At 40.6% G+C, this 12,513-nt stretch overlaps 1 protein-coding gene across 2 annotated transcripts; it reads right to left on the reverse strand.

Moving 5' to 3' along the window:
* Positions 1 to 10,986, reverse strand: LOC115135290 (poly(rC)-binding protein 3-like). Of its 2 annotated transcripts, none has more exons than XM_029669810.2 (13): positions 10,722 to 10,986; positions 9,434 to 9,476; positions 8,108 to 8,230; positions 7,920 to 7,976; positions 7,649 to 7,765; positions 7,291 to 7,422; positions 6,519 to 6,647; positions 6,179 to 6,283; positions 5,001 to 5,042; positions 4,455 to 4,530; positions 3,661 to 3,713; positions 3,137 to 3,306; positions 1 to 2,619 (listed from the first exon to the last, which is right to left on the reverse strand). In XM_029669810.2, exons 3-13 carry the CDS (start codon positions 8,183 to 8,185, stop codon positions 2,259 to 2,261), a joined length of 1,320 nt encoding a protein of 439 aa, XP_029525670.2. In that variant the 5' UTR covers positions 8,186 to 8,230; positions 9,434 to 9,476; positions 10,722 to 10,986; the 3' UTR covers positions 1 to 2,258. The 2 variants fall into 2 exon arrangements, with proteins under 2 accessions (XP_029525670.2, XP_029525671.1); XM_029669811.2 differs by having other exon boundaries at positions 1 to 396; positions 10,722 to 10,984.
* Between the last annotated feature and the right edge of the window lie 1,527 nt (positions 10,987 to 12,513).

Genomic DNA, 12,513 nt, shown 5'->3' on the forward strand with positions numbered 1-12,513 from the left:
TTCGTAAAAAGCTTGATTTATTTAAAAGTAATTTCATGTCTGGGACAAATATAACAAATCATAAGAGCTCATCAACAAAGCTAAGAGTAGAACCTAATTAAAAACACGAGCATAAACATAAAGTGGTTACAATAGTGTGCTGCATCAACCACAGATATTGAGAGCAGAGTGGAATATGAATTGGACTGTAGAGGTTTGTTCATTTTGACTTCAGTTGTGAGAAAACCAAGTGGCAAAAACAGAACAATAGGAATTAGTTAGGCCAGTCCCACTCTACAAGGGTTTTTGTGTAGATTCAAAGCCACAAGAATCCAACGTGGCTTTAGAGTAATCCCATCAGCACTGCATGTGCAACAATACTACAGAGCACCCAAGTCTGTAACCACTGACGAGAGCCTATTGGAGGAGGAGGAAAAAACATGACCAAGCGGAACAACCGTTGTTACAGTAAACTTCACTGTAATAACTTTACTTGACAACCAGCGTCATAAATGTTCACGTTCGCGGTCATAAACATGTCATAAACATGTCATAACAGCTGACATAACTTGTCATAACCTGTTATAATAGATTTAGACCTGTCGTGACATATATTGCGTTATTATATGGCTGGTTATGACACCTACATAAGAGTGTCAAAACACTCAAAAGCTACCACACAAGGCAAAACATTCCATTACATCCTAGCCTACGTGTCAACAGTATGTTTATGTATGTGATATAAAAAAAATATAAAAAATGGACCATGTTTATTAGAATTTGAATTGCGCACACATTGATGTCGGACGTGCACCTACCCCAATGCTCCGTTGCTGATGACTGGGATGAATGCACGATCAGATTGCAGGAGCAGGACAAGACACCCTCTTTTTGATTGATGACTGATATCAGGGCATGTACGTGATAGGCCGATCTGGCTTGTATGATTATGATGGTCGTGATGCTTCGTGACAGTTTCATAAATTGTATTTTCTTAGTCCACGTAAAGTGTCACAGGGAGGTCATCATGCTTCACGGCAGTGCAATAAACTTCATTTTCTACGAGATCATTTTTGAAAAATGACGATAAAAAAGAAGCATGACTGTAATAAAAATATATTACCACAACAACAAAGGATTTAAGAAAGAAACGTCTTGGCAGTGAAAAAACTCATTTGAATAAATGTGGGTTTTGACACGCTGATGTAGGTGTCATAACCAGCCATAAAATAACGCGATATATGTCACAAGAGGTGTAAATATATGGGTCATGACAGTGTTATGACCATATTATAACAGGTTATGACACATTATGTCAGCTGTTATGACATGGGTATGGCCATGTCATAATACTTGACACTTGGGTGTCAAGTAAAGTGTTGTCTAACAGTTACCCTACCGATAGAATGCAGCTGGTACAACGTCAATTCTGGTTTGGAACTGGCTTTTTCCTAACCACATCATTGGCCAACTGTTTACAGCGATTCAAAACAAAATACAGTACATCATATCTGAGAAAACTGTTCTGCTGGAAGGATCCGCTGTTTCTGTGCATCACATACTGTAAGTTTGAGAAATGCCTGTGTATTGTTGTGTATGTTCTGACACACAAGTAGGTATTTCGCTTTAGTTACAGTTGCAAACAATACTGTTACACTACTGTGTGTGTGTGTGTGTGTGTGTGTGTGTGTGTGTGTGTGCGTGCGTGTGTGTGTGTGTGTGTCAAACAGCTGAAAGTTTTATCCTGCAATCTAGAGAATAATCATTATGCTTAATTATATGCCAAAAATATGTTTATTTTTTTCTGAATATCTCAGCATACCTCTTATATGCTTTTCTGCTGCTCTGCTAAAGTCTGGGTAAAATATTTAAATTCATGTGAGTTTTATTCAGTACATTTAGCAACTGCTTGCTTTTCTAAAGTGTAGCAATCTTGCCAGCAGGAAACATGGCCAACGAGCTACTCTAACTTTATTTACATCCTGAAATGGCTTCTTGGTAGCTAGTAATGAGGGTAGGAGATTGGGAACCTATCTGTGCTACCTAAAGCCAACTTCATAAAATTGCTAGGTGGCTAGTAGTATCACAGAGAAACAACAACAACATATTTTTCAACAAGACAAATCTGAGGGGGAACACGCCCCTGTCCCCCCTACGGGCATGAGGCCTCTGCATACAGTCAATATATCTTAATCAAGCTTTGCAACAGGGAACAAGTGTTATACAGTACTGACCCCAAACGTGTTTTTGGAAGGGGAATTCAATTCTTATCCCATATGTCAATATGGGGCAAACTTCTGGCGCTCAGGTTTTTTCATGCCAGCAGTAGGAATCTTAGTGGTGTAAGGGGATAGACCTTGCAGGAGCCCTGAGGCAGCTGCTGGGTGCATAGCCAGCATAGGGAGCGTTTTCATGCCAAGCAGACTGGAAACGGGGACGGCATAGTGCTGGGTGGGGATGGACTGTAAGGTGGAGGGGGAGTGCATGTTAATGCTGCCAGGGACTTGGGTGGTGGTGGCCATGACAGCCATAGAGGTGGGTGTGGAGACAGTGGGAGCAGACTGAGAGAAGCTCATATTGTTGAGGTCAACAGATGACGCAGAGGAAGCAGCCTGCATGGTGTATTTAGCCATCTCTAAGCTGTAAACAGATACAGGGAAGGTAGCCATTTTTGGAAAGGATGGGGTTGGGAGAAGATGGGAAGGTAGGGTTCAGCAAAGGAGTTAAGGGGAGGCATATCCAAAGAAAGGCGGGAAGAGAATGGGTAAAGCATGGGAGGAGAGTGAGAGAAAGGGAAAAAAAAGAATCAAATGAGGAATGTTATGTGTTAAAAGCAGTAAGACAAAAAAGTGTTCATGCTTTTGTGAGATTGGATCACTGGATTGTATGTAGACCCCAAGGCACTTAGATAATATGTAATGCTTTTCCCTAAAACAAAACAATTCCATCCTTCCTTCCTGTCAACACTGTTACATTGACTATATTGTCTGTTGTTTGACTGTCGTGTCTGTTGTTAGACTGTTTTACGGTGTTTGACTATCTTGCCTGTTTTGTTCTCTATTTTCAGTTGGGTCTTGTCAGTTACCTGTCATGTACTGTAGTGCCTCATGGGTCACAACTCACAACTGACCTGTTAGAGGTAGTGAGGCAGTCTTACCTGACATTGATGAGGTAGTGTGCCACACTGATGCTGGTAGGAGAGCCTATGATTGTGACTTGGCGCATGGGCGATCCGTCCGTGGCACTGGCTATCTTGATGTGAGCTCCCGACACCTGGCGAATCTCATTGATCTTGCTGCCTTGTCTGCCAATTATGCTGCCAATAAACTGAGGAGGAAAAGATAGGAAAGTGACAAATTGAAGTCAAAAGATGTGTCACACATTTCTCTCGTGGATTATCAGTCCAATTAAAACATCTGCACCCTCCATAATGTTATCTCCACAATTTGGGACATCTGAAAAATATTCTCGCCAGCTTGGACATGTGACAATTGGAGATCTGTCCTAAAGATAAGAGTAGAACATCATGTAAAGAGACAGCATTCAGTTGGCTTACGTATCACAACAACAATCCATTTCAGCTGTCCTTCTCTGTTTGAGAGCAGCGGAACCGGTGCCTAAATGTCTGCGATCTATAGTCTGTACCTTGTATGACGCTGAATAAGACTGAGCAAGACTTACGTCGTTGGGTATCGCCAGCTCCTGAGAACTTGTGGCGACAGAGGCATCCATTCCTGCAGAGTAGGACATAGTACTGTTTCCGTATGAACTGAAAGTCGTGGCATTGCACGTCACTGTATGTGTATGATCCCTGAGACAGGACATTCATCAATTGTTTGGTCACCTTTAATTAAAGACTTCAAATCACATTGCATGTACATCTAACATGAAAGCACAAAGCGACTTAACAGCTGTGATTATAAAATGCATGCAATTATACGTAATGATAGATTAATAATATACCTTAGCATTTCAATCTGTGAATGTATCCTTTGGAATGCATACATGTTCAGCAATACCCTGTCTTTTTTTTATTTATCAAACAATTGGAATAATTCAATAATTCTCACTGTTTGAATATTGTGGGGGGTTTTTTCTCGGTTGGCTGCTTCTTTGTTGTGGGATAGAATACATGGGGTGGTATAGGTCAGGGATGGTAGGGAGGACGTTAGAGACAGAGGAGAATCGTTGCCAAGGTTAAGGAGAGGGGTCTGTGAGATGAGGGTTCTGTAAGATGTAGGCTACCACCTCGTAAAAATTGCTCTATCTTTACAGACATACAGTAAAACCTAAACATGTAAAAGAAGACGTGGTCTTTCCAGAAGCAGAAGAGGGTTTTTGATTGGTGTGATGAGCACAGAAGAAGAAAGAGGAGCACAGAAGAAGAAAGAGGAGCACAGAGAGAGAGAGAGAGAGAGAGAGAGAGAGAGAGAGAGGGATAAGATGGACTTTCCCAGGGAGCCTTGGGTACGTACCAGGGAAGGTAGGGTTGCTTTGCCCAAGGGAAGGGAGGGGGATATGCTGCATAGCCAACTGGTGAAGCTTGGTCAACTGCAGGGTAGGAAGGAAGTTAGAACTAACCAATCAAACTGGATTATTTCAGCGGAGCTGACAGCTATAGCTACAATACAGAGCCAATCTTAAATTCAAACACAGAGTTCAGAATGTGTGATAGTTTGGTGAAGAATTCGACGTTTGACATCAGAATCAGAATTATGCTGGCTTGTCATGGAAGTGATGCGATTCTTCAATATTAGATGTGGTATTTCTATGAGCAAGAGGTGCCAAGTTACCGTTAGCTTTTTTTTGTTGTCATGGTCCCTTTCTTTTCTCACACTCTTCTGAAACAAAGCAAGTTGCTATGCTAGTGTTAATAAACACCACAGTACAGGATAGTGTTAGTGTTTCCTCCTTGCTAATGAGTGCACTGAGGGCATAGTGGTGGCTTGGAAGTTGGTGGTGGTTGTGGGCAGGAGTGGGTCATTGGGGTGGGTGTTATTGGATCAGACAAATGCACTTACATCTTGATGTGGAAACGCATACTGTCCTTGAATTGTGAAGGCCTGCAAAAATGGGATACAGGAGTGGGGTATTATAACTGTTTGATCATTTCTCCTCTTGTCCCTTTATGATTATGACATGAGGATTTGATGTAGATCCCATGTTGCTTTGGTCACATTCCCACAATCGGTAGCTACTACTACGTCTATGTTTCGATCCACCTAATTTAATCGAAAGGTTATCCATTTCCTTTTTTCGGTTTCGCTTTGCCTAGGATGTCCAATCGGATACACACATTTGTGAAAGGTCATAATGGATGTGTCTGTATGTAAAATGGGAGCCATAACGGATAATGCCACATGGCAAAGCGAGAGGTTTAAGTGCCGTATTTTGTCTAGCGTTGATGCCCATCTGTACACTGCCGTCATTTGTAACGTGGCGATGTGCTTACTAACTGCTGTGTAATTATATGACAGCTCTGACCGGAGACTATAGATGTTTAAAGTCAACTGGCTGTAGCAGCAATTTCTCATCTGGCCACACACATACTACAAATAGCTGAGAGACGTCAATATATGCGGATGCTTCCCTCTAGTGGTGAAAAGATGCACTGGATGTTTTTTGGGCTAAATGAGCATTGTGACATCTCCGAATGTTTTTGTAGCCTAAACTCCAATTACATTTCTTAACTTGATTACTCGGAATCAAAGAAGGCCAGGAAGATGCAGAATCTACCTTTTAATTGGAATAACAGGAAATGCAATTAATTTCCATGAAATTCCTAGAATGAGCAGAATGAGTGCCTAGTTTGCATTTTTCCCAGAGCTCATTTTAATGACGTCTTTAATTACAAGCAGGTATGGTAATGAATATACAACAACAACATTATGTGGCTAGTAGCTGTCCTTCCAGCCTTCCATCGTCATGTAACAGGTTCTTGTCTATCATTTTCAAGGAATGAATTGAAATACACAGACACGTAAACAATTCTAATGGACATGCAAGTTGTTTTAGAACAAGGTTATCGTACATTTCCTGAACATAACATCATCAGCCTTAGAAGGCTATTTGATCACCTGCCATCACTTGCCAATCATCAGCGCCAAGGGGCTGATGTATATATATATATATTTTTTTTATCTTACTGTATTGTATTCAAGTGTAACTTTTGTACAGACAACAACAACAAAAAACTCACTTGTGAAGCATGTTGTTGTTGTTGATGTTGTTGTTGAAATACTGGATGGCCGGCTCCTGGCATGGTCTTGGGGCGATATGGGATAGTTGCTCCTTTGGGCGGTGACTGAAGACACAACCAACCAACAAACAGCAATGACTGATCAGACAAACACATCACTACCAACTGCAACTAGTTAGATCCCATTGTTTCTTAGGCCCTGATATGGCTGTAGTCTCAATTATTATGGTGTAGTTAGATATCATAATTATCAAGCCTTGATTCGTTTCAGGTCTGGATATAAATTTGAACAATCGGATGCTATAAAAATACTGTATGTTAATTGTATTGGCTTGCTTACTTCCAGAATGACAGAGCAGATGTGTCTGACACACTGTGTGATGGCCTGAGGAGTGCCTGACATAGTGACAGCTCTCTCAGTGGATTCTGGCAGCATGTCCCCTGCAACCTGCACCTGAGCACCTGTGGTCTGAACATCACATACAATGGGAGTCAATTACAAAGAGAGGCCATCATTTGTCAAAGGATTCCTATTGATCATGTATTATTCATATGTAACTGTACAATGTCTGAATTTGTATTTATTTTTGTTGACATGCACAATGTATATGTTGTACAAATTAGTCTCTTGTGACACTGCTAGCCAGCGCACACACAAGATTTGGTTTCTGTGTTCCGAGATTATGTCAACATAAATATTTGACACCCAATTACTTGGAGAATGCAATCCTCCTTCATAGTTAATGTACTATGTTTACTATGAGGATTTAGCACCCAATTCCATGGATGAATACGAATGTTTGCGTGACCACATTGTTTGGTACTCCAGGCTTATCAGTCTCCCTGAATAGTGTCGCGTGGTGCTGGTGCTTCATTGTAATGAATTTACTTGAGGCTGTTTCATTGGGTGATTGAAAGGTTAGGATGGGATCATCAAATGTAGCCCGATCCCAGATATATGCTGTATAAACAACTCCTACAGTCATTAGTTGGCTATGCAGCACAAACAGATCTGGGACCAGGCTAAATCAAATGAGCTCCCGCTAGGACAAAATTGTTGTCAAGAGAGACAGAAAGTAATTGAGAGATGCTTCGGGCCTAGCTTTTTCTACCTCTCTGATCTCCTTGATCTTGGAGCCTCCTTTGCCTATCAAGGAGCCACACTGACTCCCTGGGAACACAAGGCGGAGTGTCACTGGAGGATGGCTTGTTACCGTGCTGTTTGTCATTGCAGCTGTAATGTCCTGAAATAGAGGTTAAGACCGTTTTCAGGTTATCAAAATATAGGGGGTGAAATCTCAGAAATTCTAACACGTTCCTGACAAAATCTTTTGTATTGTATCATCCATTGAAGTCAAAGGAAGTTTTGTGTGAAATGTGGCCCAAAGTGAGGAAATGAAGTACATTTTTACTTGTAAGATATAAACGTAAGGACACACCAGATTACATGGTAGCAGAGTCTTTTGTTACCTCCTCAAACTTCTCAGCGATCATAGAGAAAGCTTTGAAGATGCCCTCTGTTGGTCCTGTGATGGTAACAATCCTCTCTGGAGAAGATCCCTCTGAAATGTTGATGCGAGCGCCACTCTAGAAACACAGTTGTCATTTTAGGTGAGTCATGTAAAAAATACCCTTTTTCCCGAAAGCATATTCCAATTCTATTGAAATTAGCATTTTATTGCATTTGTTTTGTCAGAAAATATATGTTTTTTTTATATACAATTGTAAGGACACGACTTACCTCCTCTCTCATCTTTTTGACGGTTTCCCCTTTCTTTCCAATTATGCTGCCCACTTCCTGTTAACAATGAGACACCAAACAAATATATAAATCAATAAAATGATGACATTCAAACATTTTTAACGTGATCCGACGATCGGAATCATGTAAAAGAATAGAGATATGTTGCAATGATGCGACGTGTTTACCTTCCCATGCATCAGAAGCCGCAACGTGAGGGTAACATTCAGCCCCCCCTCTGAGGCCCCACCTTCCTTGTCAGACATATTCACACTTATCAACGGTCTAGACACTCAGCTTCATACAACACTCTGTAGACATAAAGAGGGACCCAATTCACATGAAACTGGCATGGTCAATTGATTTTTGTTCAGTCAGTCATAAAATTATATTAGAAAGCCCTTCACGACCCTTGAAATGCATCCAGTGTAACATGCAATCAATACAACTATATGTGGAGGCTTTCCCAGAATGAATGAGACAATGAATTTGTCATTTTACTATTAGAGAGTTGTCCCTACAGTGAATGCAATTGTCTTTGATTTTGACCTCAGATTTTTGCCACATCACTTAAAAGTGAAATCCAAGCCTCCAGAGTTAATTGTGCCCACGTACCGGTAAGCATACATAGTTACATATTTCTTTATCATTATCCCTATGATGCAAGGCTTATCATTATGATCCTGTTTTAGTGGTTGATATCTGTGACTGGGTCAAATTTGCTTTGCCACTGGTTGGACTCCCTCATTAGTTCCAACTAAACAGAACTTGTGAGACTGTTCTTTGATTAGATAGAAATACAAAAGGAGCTGTTTGTGTCCTACAGGGCTGGAGATCAAGTGATGTCTGTGTGACCGTCTCTAATAATACCCTAGTAATATCACACTGTGGGAACACAATGTCCCACTGTTCCCATGTACCCTTCATCCTATACCCAGAACCACAGAGGAATGTCTCTGAATGTAAGACAGACAGGAGTGGGACACTCAAATATGAACATACTACTTTACTCTGTCGGTGAGTGTGAAGGGACAGAATCTTTCTTTCCACAATCCAAAATTCTATCAAAACTTGCCCTAATCTAATCAGATGTAGGATCATTTTTTATCACGATTTTGTTGCTGAGAATTTTAACTTGTAGTGTACTTGAGGTTTAAAAAGGTAGATTTGATTTACCCTAATGAAAAATGTATCAACCCCCCACCCATTAATTACAATCCATTACAACACCAATGCTTTAAACATAACTGTATTTGTCTTTTTGTATCTTATCAAGTGTGTCATGCATGACCTTTGAGCAGGAGCGGACTGGCTGGTCAATTTTTAGCCCAGTGGACCTGTCTAACTTGGGTTTTTCGCACAAAATTATCATTATCTGGCTAATAATGTGGGCCTCAAGAAAATAAATGGGCCGGTGTGGGGTCTCGAGGAATATAAATGGTCTGGTTTGTTAGAAATGCCAGGGCCGATTTCTGGTCCAATTCCACCCCACCCTTTGCCCCAAAGATACTTACCTACACCAATAGATGAATACAACGCTTTGCCGGCATGCCACACCTAAGAAAGACATGGAAGCAAAAAGGATTACACACAATGGTGATGGGTAAAATGATGTTTGAGTTTGACAATAACATGTCATTTACATTCAAACAGTATATGATTCTTTCATTATAATTGCTTCAACATTCATTGCTAAGTCAAGCCTGGGTCAATTCCCAGCAAGCAATGCAAACATCTTCACTCCATATAGAAAATAATATAATATTTCTGCAGACAATAATATTAGGAATTCAAAGAGTTGTTGAGCAGCAGGGTATATATAGCCTAACAAGAGTGATTCCCTTCTCTGTGTCATTATAATTACACTAAATGCATCCAACAAACAGCAACATCCCAGCCTAATCCTATAGGCCCGGATTTGTTTGGTTAATGCTTAAGACCCTTTTGACCCATTTCAGTCACCTCTAGCATGTCAGCACCCACTCAAGACGACAGAACAAAACGCTCCACAGGAGCAGCCATGAGCATGATTTAACAATTGAACAAGTACAGTGACAAAAATGTGTTGATAAAAATCGAATCGTTGTAACCAAACTGGAATTACACTTTAGGGAACACATGTACTCGTGACTAACTGATTTTCAGGACAATATGAGGATTTTGAATTTGATCTTGTCGATGAAATGGAACGACATTAATATTGAAATTGAAAGCTTATCGTGAGACAAGTGACTTTGCTTGGAGGCTATGTTGTGCACTTTAAAACTCTCCCCCCCATAATTGTGTGTGATAGGGCCTACATAGCATTGTATTACAATCGGAGCATTTTAAAACCTTCCTCTCACATCATGAAATGAGATTAGGCCCATCTTAATGTGTGGATAAAAGTTCCTCCTCGTATACAAGGGCATAGAACATTGGCAAATATATGTATACTCAAACCCACAATATTTGACCAAAAGCCTTGCTTGCCTTGCTTGTTTCATCAATTAAATCCAGTACTGTAGATTCAACGGAATTGCATTGCATCTAACAATAAGGGTTTAGAAATTAAATGACATGGGTAGCTAAGTCTGTGTCAACTCAGGGCAACCGGCTATTGGGCAATTTATTTGTAAGTTGTTAAAAGAACAGGGGATTAAGGTCTACGGTTGAATAAGACTTCTGTAGTTTTCTTATTTGCAATATTATTACCAAGGGAAACATGAATAGCTGCAAAGCCTAATCCTCTATTAGCTACATTGGTTGAGGAGCCTGTAATGTAAAAAAAAAAAAAAAAAACTATTAGTATAAAACACTAACCTGCTGTTTTAGTATAAATATTTGTCCCTCTTCCTCTCTCCTTTGTCACTCCAGAATGAATAGTCCCCTAGTTTTACAGTCCTCGTTAAATGTTTGACCCCCTTTGTTGTCAGTTATTGCACAGAGAAGGGACAGATGGCTTTCTGTGCCCTTAGCCCGGCTGGCTGGGTTGAGGCTGGCTTTGCTATTTGTCCGTCCCCCTAGCTTAGCCCTAGATAAGCCCCTACGCAGGGCAAGTGAACCTGCATCTCTCCATGTCAGTGACACAAGGGAGGCATCGCTCTGTGGAGTGAGGGCAGAGCAAAGTGGCTCTTCTGCAGGACACTGTCCTGAGAGAGCTATAATTACAGTGACTGCATGGGGGACATTGTAGAAGTCTAACAATTTACGGTCAACAAAAGAATTAGCGAGAAAATCCCGTAGAAACTCTTTGTAAACTACGTCATTAAATTGTTGGTTGTTTAGATTCTCTGACAGATTAGCAAGCTGCTCCCTACTTCAATAAAGTTAAACACATCACATCAGAAAAATGGAGACAGAACTGACAATGGACAGTGTAGTTATGTTTGGAGAGACAACCATAATGTCTTCATGGGGTGCTTTACCCTCACTCTGCCCCTCCCCCACGCCAAGCCCTTTACAACCAGTAATGAGGCAATAATGGATACAATATAGCCCTTCTGCCCATAAAGCTGCATTCAGCTGAGCCACCAAATTGTGAAGGGAAATTAATCAGTGAAGCATAAGTGGCATATTTAATTACTGCTGCATCGCTGCATGATAGGAAGACAATAATGGCCTCTGTGAACTTCTCACATCACATGCTTCCAGACCATGTGCTTTGGTCTCCCTACTTTAAAAAAAACACAATTTGTCTCCAACAATGTCCCATGAGTTGGTGTAAATGTGTGTGTGTTTACAGTTTTTTTCAATGTTAGTGGTATATTTTCACAACTCTAAGTACAAATCTTTAAACTGATAACACTTGACGTGTACCATTTTTTAAATAATTTGTATCCAATGGCAGGTTGTGAGCATGTTGAGAAATATGTCAATCTTGCAGTTTCATTATACTGATATAGTACATGCAGGACCATGACCCAGAACACACCTCCAGCCTTTGTAAGGGCTATTTGACCTAGAAGGAGAGTCATGGAGTGCTGCATCAGATGACCTGGCCTCCAAAGTCACCTGACCTCAACCCAATTGAGATGGTTTGGGATGAGTTGGACCACAGAGTGAAGGAAAAGCAGCCAACAAGTGCTCAGCATATGTGGGAACTCCTTCAAGAGTTGGAAAAGCATTCCAGGTGAAGCTGGTTGAGAGAATGCCAAGCATGTACAAAGCTGTCATCAAGGCAAAGGGTGGCTACTTCGAAGATTCTCAAGTATATTTTGATTTGTTTAACCCTTTTTGGTTACTACATGATTCCATATCTGTTATTTCATAGTTTTGATGTCTTCACTATTATTCCACAATGTAGAAAATAGTCAAAATAAAGAAAAATCCTGGAATGAGTAGGTGTGTCCACACTTTTGACTGGTACTGTACGTAGGGCAAATCATCAGAAATAGGGGTATTGTAAAGCAGTTGGCTGCTGTAAAAACATAGCACGGTGTTGTATGTCATTTCTGCCACATGCACCATTGTACAAGATCACCTTTTCTACATAACTTGTCAACTGATACAGTATCGCCTGTATCTCTGCTTGAAATTCATCAGCTTACAGTGTAAAAAAATGTAATATTGTTATACACAACCCAGGTACTTCAGGAGTGCATTGTACACTACA

The sequence above is a fragment of the Oncorhynchus nerka genome, linkage group LG10 (assembly GCF_034236695.1).
Source record: "Oncorhynchus nerka isolate Pitt River linkage group LG10, Oner_Uvic_2.0, whole genome shotgun sequence".
Lineage (NCBI taxonomy): Eukaryota > Metazoa > Chordata > Actinopteri > Salmoniformes > Salmonidae > Oncorhynchus > Oncorhynchus nerka.